Source organism: Brugia malayi (genome assembly GCF_000002995.4).
Source record: "Brugia malayi strain FR3 genome assembly, contig: Bm_v4_Chr4_scaffold_001, whole genome shotgun sequence".
NCBI classification, from domain to species: domain Eukaryota; kingdom Metazoa; phylum Nematoda; class Chromadorea; order Rhabditida; family Onchocercidae; genus Brugia; species Brugia malayi.
The window spans coordinates 6,081,362-6,099,239 of NW_025062478.1; the positions used below are offsets into that span (position 1 = coordinate 6,081,362).

The 17,878-nt window shown below is 33.7% G+C and overlaps 3 protein-coding genes across 4 annotated transcripts; all 3 read left to right on the plus strand.

Moving 5' to 3' along the window:
• Nucleotides 1–396: 396 nt before the first annotated feature.
• On the plus strand, nucleotides 397–2,459 carry Bm6146 (Uncharacterized protein; the record flags this gene model as incomplete). The annotated part of the gene is made up of 3 exons (XM_001901855.2): nucleotides 397–679; nucleotides 1,409–1,632; nucleotides 2,178–2,459. The coding sequence occupies 3 exons, from the start codon at nucleotides 397–399 to the stop codon at nucleotides 2,457–2,459; spliced, it is 789 nt and encodes a 262-aa protein (XP_001901890.1).
• Nucleotides 2,460–6,618: 4,159 nt separating this feature from the next.
• On the plus strand, nucleotides 6,619–12,216 carry Bma-kel-8 (Uncharacterized protein; the record flags this gene model as incomplete). Of its 2 annotated transcripts, XM_001901854.2 has the most annotated exons (16): nucleotides 6,619–6,661; nucleotides 6,855–7,060; nucleotides 7,586–7,702; nucleotides 7,906–8,016; nucleotides 8,103–8,249; nucleotides 8,352–8,447; nucleotides 8,670–8,813; nucleotides 8,996–9,158; nucleotides 9,284–9,406; nucleotides 9,571–9,694; nucleotides 10,085–10,265; nucleotides 11,114–11,204; nucleotides 11,291–11,405; nucleotides 11,573–11,715; nucleotides 11,780–11,918; nucleotides 12,080–12,203. In XM_001901854.2, 16 exons carry the CDS (start codon nucleotides 6,619–6,621, stop codon nucleotides 12,201–12,203), a joined length of 2,067 nt encoding a protein of 688 aa, XP_001901889.2. The 2 variants fall into 2 exon arrangements, with proteins under 2 accessions (XP_001901889.2, XP_042937755.1); XM_043081821.1 differs by lacking the exon at nucleotides 11,780–11,918 and having other exon boundaries at nucleotides 12,080–12,216.
• A 3,031-nt stretch (nucleotides 12,217–15,247) lies between these two features.
• Bma-cyn-13 (Uncharacterized protein) lies at nucleotides 15,248–17,592 on the plus strand (the record flags this gene model as incomplete). Its single annotated transcript, XM_001901853.2, has 6 exons — nucleotides 15,248–15,417; nucleotides 15,703–15,865; nucleotides 16,432–16,556; nucleotides 16,821–16,924; nucleotides 17,092–17,210; nucleotides 17,308–17,592. The coding sequence occupies 6 exons, from the start codon at nucleotides 15,248–15,250 to the stop codon at nucleotides 17,590–17,592; spliced, it is 966 nt and encodes a 321-aa protein (XP_001901888.2).
• Between the last annotated feature and the right edge of the window lie 286 nt (nucleotides 17,593–17,878).

The window sequence follows — 17,878 nt, forward strand, 5'->3', positions numbered from 1 at the left end:
TAAACTTTCACCTTGTGAATTCAGAGTATTTAACAGTTTAGAATTAATAGTGATTTAAATTGCTACCAATTCTATCTTAGAAAAAAGGAACTACGAGGCGATGATAATTTAGAACACTGAAATTTTACTTTAGGTTCAAATTCAAATTCGCGGTAAGCGTATAGTTCGGGCATACGTTGCTAGAACAAGATGGTACTTAGTTTACATATTTGGTTGGTTAATGGTTTCATAGATGTGAAGGACTCCCGAAGACAAGTTAAGCCTGAAAATGTCTCCTCGGATGAAAGGGAACATCGGACAGACATTCCGGCATCCTCCGTGCTCGTTCTTTAATTTTGTGTGTTTTCATTTCATACTTCATATGTCACTTTAACCATTTGGATGATAAGGTGACCTATGGAAACGAACAAAAAACGACGCAAAAACGACCATTTTCGTCATAACAAAAAGGTAAAGCAAAAATGGGTGGAATCAGGCTGCTGTGGATTATTCTTTACGTGTAATGGGAATGAAAGGCAAGCGGTACGTGAGGCTTACAACATCATCGAACAAACTTTAGAAATATGGAAGAACGGTTTTCCAGAAGAAAATTTAGATGATAAAAATGTTGGAAAAGGGTTTAATTCGTGTGGTGATGAGGAAGATGTCGCAGATTCGGTGAAGCGGTTTTGTGATCAAGGTTTTAGTTCTTATTATTTCATTCAGATTTTAAGGTTTTATAATTCTTTTTATTTTGTTCGGGTTCGTACACTTGCTTATTTATCTATAAAGCATGGTCAATTATCGAAAGCTTCTGGAGTATAGGACAGAAAAATGATCCATTTTTGAAAATATTTTTTAAGAATTAAAAAGGTTGAATTACAGTTTTATTTACTTATTTTCATTTCACAATTGCTGACACTTTAATTCTTCGTTTCAAATTTATTATTTGATTATAACTCATTTAGATTATTAGTTTCCATGCCCATAGGTTTGCTTGTTGAATTTTACCGTTGTCTGAATTTTATAACCTAATCATCCTTAAAATAGCTAATTTTGAAATCATTTATGAATTGTTTTTGAGATTTGTATCCTGTCATCTAGGGTCTAATTGACGAATTTGTAAGGAATAAGGAAAAGCCCTGTACAAAGTTAAGTGACAAAGAGATCCTCTTTAGAATCTAAACAAATGGTACATATTTAAAAAGATTGTCGTTACATATGTATATTTGTAGAGTCTAATAGGCCCATCAGATAAAGCAGTACTAGAGGATAAACATACAGAGATTAACGAGTCTAATAAGTAACTTGAAATGGTTAAATTAAGAAAACATGTGTCGCTACGTTAATATTGCACATTAAATAAGTGACAAATATCTTTGTTGAACAGTTCAAAATAGCCCATAAATTGAACGAAGGTCTTCTGTAGCACGAAGCAATAACAGGAACGTGAAACAGCGGAAAATATCGCAACGACCAACGGGTGCGAACAACTGCTTATTTTTTGTTGTGAAAGGTATAAATGACAAAAATGTATATGATTTTGTGGATTACCTTGTTGAGATGGTGCTGAGAGAGCGGTGTTGTCGTCTGCTGCAACGGGTGTGCCCGGTGGAAAGGACTTGCCGAGTGGATATGATCGAGTTGGATACGGTAATCTAAGAGATTTCAATAGCTAATGTTCTCATAAATCTTCAGATTGATATTAGTAAGTTATGTTAAAACTAGGATAGCTGTCATTTATATCAGGAAGATTAAAATTTCCTTAGATTGTATCAGTTTTCACAAGAAAAAATTTCATGACTCTTCTCATTGCTTATTCATCTTCAGTAATGTTTGTCCATTCTCTCCTTCTCTCTTACCCTACCCTGTTCCCTTCTATTAGGGTTTTAGAGAATGTAATGAATGAGAGTATTGGTATGAATGTGTTAGATTTTTTTTATTGAGTAAAAGGAACCACTTATCAGTAGATATAAAAGACAAATTTAAGTGATTTCTTTCTCTACCAGTTACGGCCATCATAATTTTAATATAATAGGATTAAAATCAATGTAAAACAAAGGTTATTTAGAAAATTATCACCCGGAAAGCCAGAGACAATGGTGCACAACAGACCTCATTTGGTTGAGATAAATTTTAATTTCTAAATAAATAGAAGTACATTCTTTTATTATTGGATGGATTAGTGGTAATTTCAGGAAGTGAGTCGACTGATCTCGAAGCATTTTCGTAAAGCTGAAGACGGTAAATGGCCAACATATTTGTTCGATTTTAAGGCTCGAAATAATGATAGTTTGGGGAAGGGTGATGTCATGGATATGGTACTGCTGGCCCTGAAGCAATTGGCACCGGGCAGTCATGTTTCGCTGGATAACCCACATATTGTCATATTAGTACAAATTGTGCACAAATCCGTAATGCTCTCATGTGTCAAGCACTTTCTGGCACGAAGAAAGCTCAGCTTACATCACAAGGAATAAATGGACGTGCGGTAATGGGCAACAGTAAAGATAATTTGTGTGTGTTATACTTGTTTTAGCGATACTTTGCTGATATTGTGATACTACGGTAAGCTACATGCTATAGATAGGCTTTTCTTTGGGTTCATGTATTTGTCCATTGAATTTTAAGAGTCATATGCTTTGTTGTATGAAAGGTTTGGATGATAGGGCGGTTTGTATTAAATCAAAAGTCATATTTACACCAATTTTTCCCACAACAACTGTTTATCCGGTTTGTCAAATAAATATTTATCTAACCGGATTACTGCCAGCGTATTTTTGGCTTATGCTTTATAGTGTATTTCCTCAGTATCCTGTGGAGATACACCATATATTTTTTGATTCTGCCTTGTTCATTTGTGTGAAATTGGCGAGAGAGATGAAGGAAGGAGAGAGTAGGTGTTGGAATACATCATGATGCATATTACATTTGAAATGTTGTTAAACTGGTTTAGGGTCTGTTCTATGAGTGCTTAGTTGGAGGAAAATACCATAAGGATTACTTTCATTTACTTTGGTTATTGTAATTGTAATGATTTTCTTTTACTCCAAAAGTTTCTGAAAATATAGTTCAGAAGCATTTCTGCCACGCTGCGTACCTTTTATCCTTTATCGGAGCCAACTATTACAGTGCCTGGATCAGCTTAAATTTCTTTTGATGACAGAAAGTTTCAAATTCTTTATTTTAGCCTTAGTTAATTGTATTTCTTTAGCTTGTTGTTGTATATTGTAATAAGCAAGTATTTCTTCAAGCTGTGAAGGCTTTGGTATAGCTTAGTTGGAAAATCTAAAATTCGTGATAGTGTCGCATGTTGGAGAGATATCGTATGTCGCTCTCGGAAGGTTAGTGCCCATATAGTATCATCTCACAATCGAGAAATGCTTTTTGGCTCTACAGAATGCAAATGGATAAGCAGGCATTCGCTTTTACCATGATTAAAAAGCTGCTGACCGGGTAATCGCGGAATCGGAGGAGGTACAATAGCACATGTGCTTACGGTTATATCGATGTAGGAAAAGCGGTAATGTTCAGAATTCAATGCTTTTTAGGAAGGGACGCGATGCAGTCATAGCAGAAGACACTTGGGATCACATTATGCGACAATTGATTGTCAGTAAGAAGGGAAGAGGAACAGGGACAATGCATTCTTCCCTTCATGGTCTTTCACTTTCTTTAGTGCCCTTTCGATGATCTGTTCTATTTAAAATGCAAAAGATTTATATTTCTCTTTTATATTTATGTTTCAAAATTTGACATGTTGTAATTTTATTAAATTAGACATGTGTCATATTATCTTCAGGATGTATTGGCTTATTTTATTCTATTGGGAACATATTTTTAAGGTTAAATGAGTGAAGCATTCCTTTTCTGAGGCTTAATTCTTTCTTTAGTTGTGCAACTAACTCTTATGACTTATTAGTTGGTAATTGTTGGATAAGCTTACATAAATGAATTAAAATGTATTTATGACTCGAGCTAAACTGCATTGAACTGAAATTATTTTTGCTGATGCTTTCACAAAAGAGCAAACAATAACACCGTCGTATTGTGTGCAGTTATTTAATACGTATATTGCTACATCCTACATTAATATTTTTTCCTTACAATATTTTGAAAATTAGTTTCCTTTAAATTTCATTTTTCCTCCTCTTATTTACTAATTTAGTAATACGAGTCAAGTAGCTGATATATCACTTGCGTGTCCTAGTGGTCTTATTTCAACACTCTGGACAATAGCGATCCATTTCGGATGTTTGGAAGAGTCAGAAAAGAAGAATGGAGGAAATGATGGAATACTATCTTGACTTAAACTTGTGAATGTCAAATCTCTTTCTCATCGGGTTCAAGAAATGTTTTGCATGTAGAATTTAGCGATCTCTAGCACTGCTACTTTGCAATTCCAGTTTTTCAGCTTTTAGTTAAAGTCAGTTACCCTTGACAGAGGGGTTCGGATGTCATCCATAGAAAGTACTCAGTTTTTCGACATTTCTATTTGGCAAGCAACTTCTTATTGGCGCTGATGTTTAATTCGAACTTCGGATTCATATAAATAAGCAGTGTTTGGTCTTTTTTTATTCCAGAACTGTCTGTTTGCTTGGTCATCTTCTACAATAACAAGTGTGGCTGTGGAACAGCAACCACAACAACGACAGCAGCATCAATACACAACAACGGCTGAAATAATCGAAACTAATGTGGTATGATTCTTGCTGTTAGGTTTTTTAAGTTAGAGGATTTTTCAGAATAGATTAATCAAAGAGATTGTAAATCGTTGTTATATCAAGTAGAATAAGTTGCTTAAAATAGAATAAGTGTAAAAACCTTAAATTTCAAGGCACAGTTAACCCGAATGACGAAAGGTTAGGGTGGTATGAAAATCAAGTTTCATGATCTCTGTCATGAAATCTGATTTTTTTAGTGTGAGCAGTGATTAAATTTAGTGCTGAAATGCAGACACAGAATACATAATTCGAATATAATCGTTCAGTACATAGAACATCATAAAAAGTTATTCGTAAACTTTCCATGTTCTCCACTTGGCGCAATAGATTGAAAATGGAGAAGGAACGATGTAAAATTCATTTTTTATGATAACAGCTTCAAACAATGCTTTTTCCTTATAAAAAAAAATTTTTCTTCACTAGAGCATTAAAAATCACATAAGTTTTCAATACATAATTAATTCGAATATAATGATTCAACTCATTTATTGTCTGAAATAGAGCAAGAGAGTACTCAAGTAATGGAATAACATCACTGTCTGATTTCGATTTTAATAATATCATGTAGGAGAAGACATTGTTTGAAGTTATTCTCACAAAAAGTGAATTTTAAATTTGGACTGTGTTTTCCTTTATGGTAACGTAAATGAATGAAAGTACTTTTGAGAAAATAGATTTCAAATTTAGCTTGAAAGAAGAATCCTATTTTCGAAAAGTTTTCACGTCTTAGAATTTGTGTAGAGTCGTTGAACAAAGAATAAAGAACTCTAGGCAGGTCTGCAACTGGAATTTATTTTTCATAGCAACAATCTCTAATAATTCTCACTTGCGAAATTACGAAACAGAAATCATGACAGCAGATCTCTTTCCTTTAACAGACTGATCGAAACCTTAGTAGTTTCTAAATAAATTCGTGGAATCTTAAAAATTTTTAATTTGAATTGAAATTTATGGAAACAGCTGTTTTGGAAGTAGCGAAGAAAATGTTTACTAACGTCTAGGTTAGTAATTTAGTCACATTTATTTAAATTACCATTAATTGACCCAACTTTTTACAATTGTATGGCAAGATTGAATACTAAGCAGTGGAACATCTCTAATATCGGCTGATATACTGAAAGAATGCCTAGGTGGAAATTATTTTCTTGATTTGTTCAGATGAATATTTGTGACGAAGATTTCATTGATTAGCGTTATAAGGCAGTTATCAGAAAATATTATGATTAGTGCCAGATCGATAGATTTATTTCTCTCCATTCCAAAGAAAAAATTTGGTGAGACCGATAATTTACAATAAAGTGCAGTTTTTTTTTTTAGAAACGAAGAGTGCTAGGTGAAAAAAGGATTACAATATTTTAAGTACTCATAGACTGGGAGGATTTGCATGGGTCACTACATTTTAACTGTAAATTGGAATAATTTACATATGAATTGGATAAATGATTCATCATTTAAAGATCGAAACATTTATTTTATATTTGTTTTGGATAATGATTTATTTGGCTGAAAAATATTTTAACTCTAAACAACCTTTATAGTACAAACATGAATTTACTCAGTTGTTATAAAATATTTCTACAGTACGGGATATTTTCATGATTTCAACATATTTATATTACAAAATTATTCTGGTTTTTCGAAAACTCTACGCAACTCGGAAGAGTCGGAATTGTCTTACTAAAGTAATAAAATATTATTAATGAAATAAATCGTTTTATTATTAGTGTTTTTGTTAAAACATTCTAAAATTATGAGTATTATGAATTTTTGACAGGGTGATTATGCCACATTATCACTTTTATCCACTTCGAATAGTGGTGCTGCCATAGATCTTGTTAGAAGACGGACATCAACACAACCCATTTATCAAAGCATTCATTCAAGTAGACTACGCTATCAACGGAATCGAATTAATATGGAAGATTCTATGGATTTTATTCCAAGTGGCATCAGTTGTGGTATGTATTGAACTTTGTTTCATCTTTCATTGCACATGATTGTGTAATCATTTGCGATCATCTGGTTATTGTTGTTTATCAGGTACTAACGATGTGTAACCATTGGGTTGTCCCATTTAATCTTTTTAGTGGCTAAGCTATCAATTGCATTTATAACCTTGCTAAATTTTCCTGAAAGGCTAATATTGTTCAGATTCACCAGTAATAAGCTGTCCAAGCAACTACTTACTTGCACAGCGTTTGGTATCATCACAAAGTGTTACAACATCACCGCTAGTTAATAGCGGTTCCAATATTCTAGAATCTACTGAATTTCATGATGGTTTACATGCAAACGTCGTCCTCTCTAATATGTCACATTTTCGAGATGAAAAATTCATGTGTGACATTGAAATTGAGGTATGTGCAGCCATTATTTATTAAGTACAATTTTTTATGATTTTTATCACATAATTTAGTTATGTTAATAGTCGAAATATTAACGACCGAAGTTCTATATGCTTACAGATAAGTAAAGAGCGCCTTGTTTCAAATCCATTCTTAACTATATGAGAGAAATTTTATGTCTTAAATTTATTTAATTTTTTACAACACACTGCGTTTCGCCCACAAAATTTTATTGAAAAGGACATAACGGTAGGATTATGTGAATTATGTCAAAAGGAAGAAACACGTCCTTTTCTTGAAGTCGTGTATTGCTTTTGCTTTCTGTCAAACTGCTTTTCTTTTTATAAGAGTAGTATCATGAAATTTTCAAATATTAGTGCTGATTTTCGATGCCATTAGATTCTAAAAAGGTACTTATTTCTTGTTAGGTTAAAAGGTGTTGTTCATAATTGATGATCAGAAGCACAAGGTCAACTAAGATGCTAGGAATTTGATAAGCTACTAACTAAATGTTGTTCTAGTTCATATATATTTCAGGTTGAAGGGATCACTTTCACTGCTCATCGATATGTTCTTGCTGCAGCTATACCGTATTTTCATTCAATGTTTGCTTCCGAAATGATCGAGTCGCGTCAAAGCAGGATTGTTATTCAGGTTTATCAGTTCATTTTCTTTCCTGATCATTTGTTAGACAGATTGTTGCTCTTCTATATGGAATTTTATAAATAAATGTATCCTGTTAACTTACATTCGGAAAAGTATATTTTCGCATGTGCTGGTTAATAGAGTATTATGCTATATTTATCCCTTTACTTTCACTTCACTTATTTAACATTTGAAGTATTTTATTTGCACAGGATATCCCTGCCGTTGCCTTCCAACAGCTTCTGGATTTTGCATATACCAGCAGAGTTCATATCAATGGTGATAATGTTCAGCAACTGTTATATGCCGCTAGTATTTTGCAGGTAGTTTATTTATTAACAAAGATACTTTTTCTTGCTGCCGAGTAATTACATAGATACTAAAAGTCAGATGTTTAATTTTTTTGCAGATGGATACTGTTTGTGGTGCATGTCAACGTTTTCTGACACAGTATTTGACAACCGCTAATTGCTTATCTATTCGTCAGTTTGCTGAACAGCACAACTGTGTCAGCTTGATGTCATCTGTTGATGATTTTGCAATGGAGCATTTCCCAGTATATTTTATGAAGAATTATAACTGTTTCTCTTTAAATCGGATATTTGAATATCTGGATTTATATTTTTGAAAATTCATTGTTCTGAAATCACATGTTTAGGAATTACGAGTGCTTCCGGACTTCATGCGGATACCACTTGGTCATTTGATAGATCTTCTGCGTAGTTCTGACTTGAAAGTAAACAATGAACAGGAGGTTATTTACTTTTCACTAAAAAGTAAATTGCAGCGAATGTTAAATATCATAATCAAGGTAGTATTGAATATTTGGAAGGTCTCATAGGAGAGAATAGCATTTGCCAGCTTCTAAGTTGATGGCTTCCAAATCGGTCGTTGTTTTAAATATAAGAGGATAAGAATTTTGAGTTGTTGGCATAGATTTTTTTGATAGTCAAATTTCCAGCAATGAATTTTTTAGGTTTTCGAAACAGTAATATTTTGGGTGGAGGAAAACATTGAAGAACGAAGAAGTTGCTTGCCAGACTTACTTGCTCTTGTTCGCCTACCACAACTACCCATTGCTTATTTTTTGAACAAAGTGAAAAAACACCCTTTAATTGTGGTATTTTTTACATGTTATTTGAAAAGTTATTATTTCCCTGGAGAATTAATTTCAACTGATTTATTCTTTAATCGATAAATAAATTATTGTATTTGTCAGATTGAGGAATGAAATATGAGTGTGCAAAAGACTTAGAACTGAATAAATATAAGGATTAAAAGTTAATGATCGCAACTTTTCAGGAGTGTGTACGTTGTCGTGACTTAGTGGCAGATGCGATGAGTGAAATGATGCGTGCTCAGATCGGTCCTGGAATTATTAGTACGGAGAGTGCATCATTCTCACCAATATTTTCTGCTATAGGAACTGGAGGTCTTTATTCAAACAGCACTACAAATTTTCAAGGTACTTTGAGTTGCAACTCGGTAAACTTTCCTTAAGAAACTTCCAAAAGAAATGAAACAAAAAGGTGATACTTTTTATATGCGAGACAGGACTTCAGTTATGTTTTAAAAATTATTGGAGTGTAGGTGTGATAACAGACATATCATCGACAAAGCATATGTATGCGCCAGTACCATCATTTGGAGTATGGACAAATTGTAGACCGAGAAAAAGTGCAGCAGGTGTCATATTTTGCGTTGGTGGGCGAGGTAATTTGTAATTCCTTTTGTTATTTTAGTAGATGAAATTTTTGCACTCAGATTTGTCACAAAGATTTGCACTTATAGTTGCACATATTGCGCACGTAAGAATTACATTTTTCAAGGTAAACTTGAGGGACGTATTAATAGCTGACAAGAAAATTGTTTTGCAGGTACATCGGGTGATCCGTTCCGTTCAGTAGAAGCATATGATTGGCGACGTGATAGATGGTTTTCAATAAGTGATATGAATATCCGAAGACGACATGTTGGTGTAGTTAGCGCTCAAGGGAAACTGTTAGTTAAACTATATTGAATTAAATCTGATTTTTCAAAAATATGTAACCATATTTCTTTATTAATTTGCTTTTGTCGCACATAAAGCACTCTCTGAGAATTTAACATTTTGCTATGTAATAATTCGTCACAATTTTTCGAAGTTAAGCATAGCAGCAAAATTAAGGCACAATTTTCAGTTGATGAAGAAAGATTTGAAGCTTAGAAGCATATCTCCAGCATGATGGAACGATTTGTAACAGATTTTTAGATAGCAAATACTAAACCTTATTGTCTGAGATTCTGCTGATTTCTCCCGATTAGAACTGCTGTTGAAATATAACTTCCTTGAACTTTTTTATTATAACTATGACAAATTTATTTGTATCCATTTTTTCTTGTTTACTTCAGCTATGCTATTGGGGGACACGATGGAACAAATCACTTAAGTTCCGCTGAATGTTTTGATCCTGCCACCAATATGTGGCATACCGTCGCTTCCATGGATACTCGTCGTAGAGGCATAGCTGTTGGAGCATTGGAAGGTGCAATATATGCCGTTGGTGGACTTGATGACACTGCATGTTTTCAGGTCTGCTCCCATTTTTGTCATTTAGCTGTTTTATTTCTCAGTCCGCTATAATTTTTGAACTCTTTTGTATTTAATGACCAAAGATGTAAATTTTGTTGTAAAATGGGATCTGGCTCGAGTAAATTCTAGAGCTGAATAGTTAATGCTTTGTAAAGAAAATATTTAATAAATCTTTATTTTATTGAGATAAAGATTACCGTTGGTCGTAGTTATTAAATAATATTAGAAAGCTTATGGAAGTAGATGTAAGAGAGCAATGAATGTCAGATTGCTATTCAAAAAACTTGACCTTGACAACAGGTATAATTGCTTATATAGTAATCGTTTAACTCATAGCAGCACTCATGATTTACAATACAGGAGGTCAGCTGAAAAATGCTGTTAAGTCATCAACAATCAGATCCAGTGAGCTGATAACCTTATCAAATTCGAATATAATTTATAGTTAGTAAGATAAATAACAAAAGAAGTGAATAAAAAGCTGATATAATTGTAAACAATCTAATTGGGAACAAATTCCAACACATTTTTTGTTAAGAAACAATTGAAATAAGCTCAGCTATATAGAAGATGAATATTAGATAAATGATTCCTTACGTTATACTGGAAACATTTGTCCATATGTTCTAGCAGTGCAATTTACATTTCTATGGATTTAATATAATTTTATTTCTACGTATTATAATTGGGATTTTCCGACAATTTTAGAGTTTTAACTTGATGTAGATAAGTTCATGACTGAATCATGTTATATTTTCGCTTGTAAATGCTAAAATTTTCACTTAGTTCTTTTTCTTTTTTGACAATTTTATAGTTATTAAGTTCATTTAATATATTGTTTTTTGCAGACTGTAGAAAGATATGATATTGAGTCAGACAAATGGTCAGGTGTGGAGCAAATGAATGTGCAGCGTGGCGGTGTTGGCGTTGCTGCTGTAGGTAAGTCTGCTTGAGACCTAAATTGTAGTTTCTTCGGTTCTAGTGGGAATAAAATATTTTGCTTTTTAATCATTGTCTTTTTGCAGGTAAATATCTATTTGCGGTAGGTGGTAATGATGGAACTTCATCACTCGATTCTTGTGAACGATATGACCCACTTCTGAACAAGTGGAAATTAGTTGCAAGCATGCAACATAGAAGGTTTGTATATTTGAAAAATTTTCACGGCAAGTTATGGGATTTAATTAAACGATCTTGATTTATTATTACCTAACAGAATCTGTTTCTAAAAGCCTACTATTTACTCTACAACAGTTTGGTAACTCTGGTTGTTCCTAGAAATTTTTTTCTTGAAAATCTCGCTACAGAGCTGGTGCTGGTGTCACAGTACTTGATGGATGTTTATATGCAATTGGTGGTTTCGATGACAATGCTCCATTACCGTCATGTGAACGTTACAATCCAGAAGATAATGCGTGGACATTGTTGTCACAAATGTCATGTCCGAGAGGTATGACTTTAGCTTTTCATTTCAATAAACCGGTTTTGAATTGCCATTTTTGAAGTTTTTTAAGGTGGTGTTGGTGTTGCATCTATGGGTGGGCGAATTTATGCAATTGGGGGTCATGATGGAGTGAGGTATTTAAACTCTGTAGAAGCATACGACCCGGCTACTAATCAGTGGTCTTCGGTGGCTACTATCAGCCAATGCAGGTTAACTGTATTTTAGTTTGTGAGATATCTCCTTTTTGTTTTATGAATACTCAGACTGAAAATCCAGAAAAAAATATCCGTATAACATTCAAAATATTGACATAAATGCATAATTCAGAGTAAAACATGAAGGAGCGTTAATCTCTTATAACTTTTTTCAGAGCAGGCGCAGGCGTTGCGTGGGCAGACTGTCGCGTTGATACTCTTTTACGACCGCCATCAATGGCTCTTGGGAAAGACAGTGGTTGTGCACCTTGTGTTACAGGAGTTGCTCACTGTGTTTGAACCGATTTTCTAGTTTTTCTTGAGTCATCTTTTAGCAGCCGTAGAAATTGGACTTATTGATAAAATTGTATGGAGAATGGATTCATTTATCCAAATTTTAAAAAGATTGGGAAAACGTTAGGAAAGGAGGAAAATATGAGAATGAAGTGAATAGAATCAACAAGGAGTGTCGAAAATGACTTTTTGCTTTTTTCTTTTTTCTTCTGATTTTCTGGAAAAGGAGGGGTGTAGGTGAGGACTTAAGAATCTTAAGAATGATTCATAAAAAGCAGTCCCGAAGCTTTTTAATTTGTAGCTATTTAGAGATAAGTTACTGGAAACTAACAATACCTTACAGTACAAATAAAAACGTAATTTTTGTGAGACAAATTTTTGCTAGCTTCCTTTTTGTTTAAATGAGGAAATTTTCTATCGAATTGTCATCGTTAAGCTTTATCCATTTGCTTAGTACCGTAGCATATTTGGTTTGTAATCTTTCTCGTATTCCATTGCAATCGTCTATGCATATATTTAGAAAATAGCCTTTTTGTTGCCTGCTCTCCAGTTGCACAGATTAGATTTGCTTAATTTATTAGAGAGGTTCTTGTAAATACGGACTTCATCACACTGCATTTCATCACACTGCAACTATGAATTCGGAAAACGGAAGCGTGCTTTTAGAAATTAAAAGGTACAAAAGTAACCATTCAAGGTGCAGTACTAGCAGAGCCATATGCCCCTCCCAAATTGTCATAGTGGATTGCGTCCTATATAAGTTAATTGAAGCTGCTTCCAATCCACACTTTTTACTTGCACCTAACTTCATTCAATCCAATAAAGAGTTGAGAATTTATTGAAAGTCTGAGCAATGTTTAGGAGACATAGATATGCAGCAACATCAAAAGCACTACAGAACGATTGTATAGCTTCCTTTTACCCGGTCACCAGGTATTTTTAAGAACTGCTTCACTCAACAGCAATATGTCTCCGGTGTCCTAATCTGGTTTATTAATCGTATACTTGTAATTTACACTTCCTGTTCGCTTTAATGCTTCATTTTCTCTTTTCAATATATTTTTGCTGTATATAGTTATGGTCCCATTGCTTCTTTCAAGTGGTTTCAAGACGTATTTTTTTTTTCTTTTTGTGAAGCAAAGATACAGGTGATATTTTCGTAACTCCGTTTAAATCCACGATATCCTTGTGCTTTATCCATTGTAACATTACCCAAAAAATTTGAATATCGTATAATAAAATATGAAATTATAATTAATGATTTTATGTATAGATACTCATCTCGCTTCGTTTTTTTGAATGATATGAACTCTCGGAAAGTGTTTGAAATATCGTTCACATGATTTATACGCACAAAGTCACAATTTTAATAGACATATAAATAGTAGACAATGCTACAGATCTAAACTTCACACAAAAGATGCAGCGCAATTCATACAATTCTGCATCAAATCCAGATATGAGTAGATTTTGCGAATATTACATACGCTATTTGCAAATTAATAAGTGAATTAAAAAATCTGTATCTCTATATGCCGAATTATATCAAAGATTCACCGTCATACGCTAAACATAGACCAGAACCAGTAATAAATACAGGATAGAAAAAGAGCTATACCTTCTGACACAGGAAAACGTAGAAGTGCAACTGTTAACAAGAGCAAATTTCACGAATCAAAATGGAGTCGCCATTCAATTGATTAATATGCATTCAAGTAAAAGGACTAGTTCCAAACATTCTCCTTCTGATCAGTACACGTACAATAATCATCCATGAATGGGACGGACATTGAATGATCGAAAATCTCTTATGAAGTCCCTTATCAAACAAAGGAAATATAAAAAACTTCGAAGCGACTCAAACATCAACATGAAAAGCATGAAGTGCACAAATGAGTTTCACAGAAACCAAACATTACAAAAGATGATAGTTACATGCGTTTCGAGAAGAATTCCGACTCGTAAACGGTAAAGAATTAATAAACAGTGGATTCATTTAAAAGCAGAGGTATTTTCTTTCACAATTTTAAAGAGGAAATAGATTTTTAATAAATTAAGGTATGAGGATATGCAGTATTTCCATTCATTTATCTTGCCATTAGCAATAAGTAGAAATGCAACATGAACATCGCTCCTCTTGCCTTTTTCATTTATCTACGAATTAATACTTTGGCGTTCAATTCCCATCTCGAATAACCCCTTTTACATGACAGTTTACTTCAAAGTAGATTCCTTTGCCTCATTACTTAAAGAACAAACATTCATCTTCCACGCTTGAAGTTTGACAGGTAATTAAAACCAAACTTCATCTTAATGTAGATGAACTTTCTTTCTAAATCAACAACCACTTCCAGCATCGTCACAATTAACAATCTTACTTCAACAACTAATAAACACAAACATCCTAAAATCAAACATCACCGACTCCTGAAGCTCAGTAGAATCGAACAAGAAACATCGTATATGCCGAACAGACGACTTTTACTATCGTGTTGAAACTTCGCTCTAACGAACATCGTTCGGTTCCCTTGATTATTTTTTTGCGTATAATGGATGTGAGGTGGTGGTATGCTGTGCTCTTTGTTGCATGGTTGCAGTTTGGGGTTAGTATATGGGGTCACTTACTGCAGTTTTCTTTTGACATTCACATTTCGCTTGAATTTGTAGAATACGTTGGTGATTGGTGGAGGAAGGAAGGGGGCAAATGAAAAAGGTTTCTGTGACACACATTTTACGCGTTTTTTGGATTTAGAATAGCGTGAGTTCTTTTTACTTTGTCTCTGAATAGGCTTGCTTTTGTCGCAGCATTTGTTGTAGCTGTAACGACTTTTAAATGTTCTCTATTGTTACGGATAAATGAGTTTTACAGTATGCAGAAAAGTGTATTACAACTTTTGGAAATATAGAACTGTCCACGTGATTTTGAGTCATATTTTATTAATTAGAAATCGACGGCTTTCATCGTACGCATACTTACATGCATTTTCAAATTATCTTGCACTATTATTTCGCAAAGTCGCATGTTTTGGAATTACTTTAGATTAAGAGCGATGTCTTTGGCGACCAACTTTCCACATAATAAAAAACGAACGCTGTATGTTGGTGGTTTTGGCGAAGAGGTTAATGAGAAAATATTGCAAGCTGGCTTCATACCTTTCGGTGAAATTGTTAGTATATCAATTCCTTTGGATTATGAAACGGGCAAGCATCGTGGATTCGGGTTTGTTTGTTTTTTTTTTTTTTTTTTTTTTTCTGATTCAAGTATCGTTTTAGATGGTTTACATTGCAGCAGCAAACATTTTAGGAAGAACTGAGATGACCAGCACTGATCTTAAAAACCTATGTACATTCTCTTTTAACTACTGCTTTGTCAATAAACCCTGTTTAATTCAATGTGTAACCGGCTTGCTACAATGAAATGAAACTTTCTAGAGTATCTTTGATGATTGGCTAATATTGTTTTTACGATATATATATTTTGGAATCTCTAGATTACCTTCTTTAGATTTGTGGAATACGAACTTGCGGAAGATGCTGCTGCAGCAATAGATAATATGAATGATTCGGAATTATTCGGGCGAACAATCCGATGCAATTTTGCTCGACCGCCAAAGGCAAATGAAAGAAGCCAAAGGCCGGTATGGGCGGATGATGAATGGCTTAAAACTGTAAGTTCGAAATATACTGGTATTGAGAAAGGTCTGATAGTATTTGCGAATTTATACTATTATGATTGCATAATTTTGGTATTACATTTATGGAATACCTCAGGGCGGAAAATTGCTTCAATTTTTGTCTTGTACATCGAGATAATCTTATACTCTTAACTGAGTGCTGAACTTTCTTAAACACTTATGGATTTATGATTTAAAATTTTAAATTGGAAGTTTTTTACATGCATTGGGCTCTTATTCCTTAATTTTGTTATTGACTTGTTCATTTGATATGCATTTTAGAACAAAAATAATTTTAAACAAAATTAGGTTCGTGACTTTTTGTACAAAATCATTCTTATTCTGAAATGCATATCAAGCGAAAGACAAATCAATAACACCGCAGGATACAGAAAGCGCTTCCCAGATTTGTCGCATTCTGTGCATGGATTTTCACGCTGCAATAATAACTTGGCTCTTTCTCGATTAATTATCTTAGTTTCCGTTTTCATCAGTAAAGGTATGTTGCTAGCTATAAAAATTTGAAATTTGTAACACTTATATAAAAGAAGGAATTTTAGTATGGCACTGGAGAGGGTACATCGAAGGAATGTGATAAGGAGAGCAATGCGGTCCCTGAGCAAGTGGTAGGAACAGTTAAACTGCATCTTCCACGAGTATATTTGGGAATCAAAATTGGAATCAGGTTAGTTTCAAAAGGCTCTGCAGTTATTGTCATTGAACATTGAAAATTCTTTAGTATATTACCGTTACATATTAGATTTTTTTGTTTGATCATACATGCAGCGAATGAGTTTTGTACATCCTGCCTTCTTTTCCCTCCCTCCCCCACCGCCCTGCAGGTTACGTTATTTGGAAACGCCCCTTGGTTGGCTTTCCCTAGACATCATACCTGAATATTTATGATACTTTCTACATATTGTTTATAATTTTGCGCAAATTTCTATAGGTATATAGGAAGAATAGTGATCGAATTACGGCCTGATGTAGTTCCAAAAACAGCGGAAAATTTTCGGCAGCTCTGTACCGGAGAAAAGGGTTTTGGTTACGAAGGTATTTTTACCTTTCTACTGAGCTTTGCTTTGTATTTTCTACAGTTCATTACAATTTTGATTTCGACCGCTCGATAAGGAAATAACTTGCCATTGCTTTAAAATTTGTTGCAGTGTTTGATATTCCAACTCATAATCTTCTTTACATCAGACTATGTATTTTTTTAGGTTCACACTTTCATAGGATAATTCCACGTTTCATGATACAAGCCGGGGATTTCACGAAGGGAGATGGGACAGGCGGAAAATCAATATATGGTTCTAAATTTGCGGATGAAAATTTCAAGGTTCGGGATTTAAAATTTTGATTTGATGTAAAGCAACCTCTATTGATTTCCTTGTATTTTAACGTGTGACATACTATTTGATTGTCGAAATTTTCAGCTAAAGCACACTATGGCCGGAATTGTTTCAATGGCAAACTGTGGACCTGATACGAATAGTTCGCAGTTTTTTATCTGCACCGAAAAAACGGATTGGCTAGATAATAAACATGTTGTTTTTGGACATGTTGTTGAAGGGATGAACATTGTCAGGCAGATCGAACAGCAGGGAAGTAAAAGTGGAAAACCTATGATGCAGGTATGTTCATTCTTGCCAGTAATTTTAAAATGTGATAATAGGTCATCGTTATATATTTTTCGCCTTATTCATAGTTGTTTCCTTTAGAAGAAAGTTTTTTTTTTTTGCAACGTTTAATATTTTATTTATTTGGAAATAAACTATTTAATAGAACGTTTAAATGTTTTTTTTTTTTTTCATTAAAGTCACCTATATTAGTGTGTGTTCGGAATTTAAAGAGTGCTCGGAGTTATTGTTTAGTTTGTACTTAGACTTTGGATGTCTTTCGCTGACTTCGACTTCCATTCACCAAATAATGAGTCATTTAAGATACTTTTTGTGCACTTTGCAATTTAGTATGTCATGGTAGACTGGAAGGCTTTTTTCATGTCGA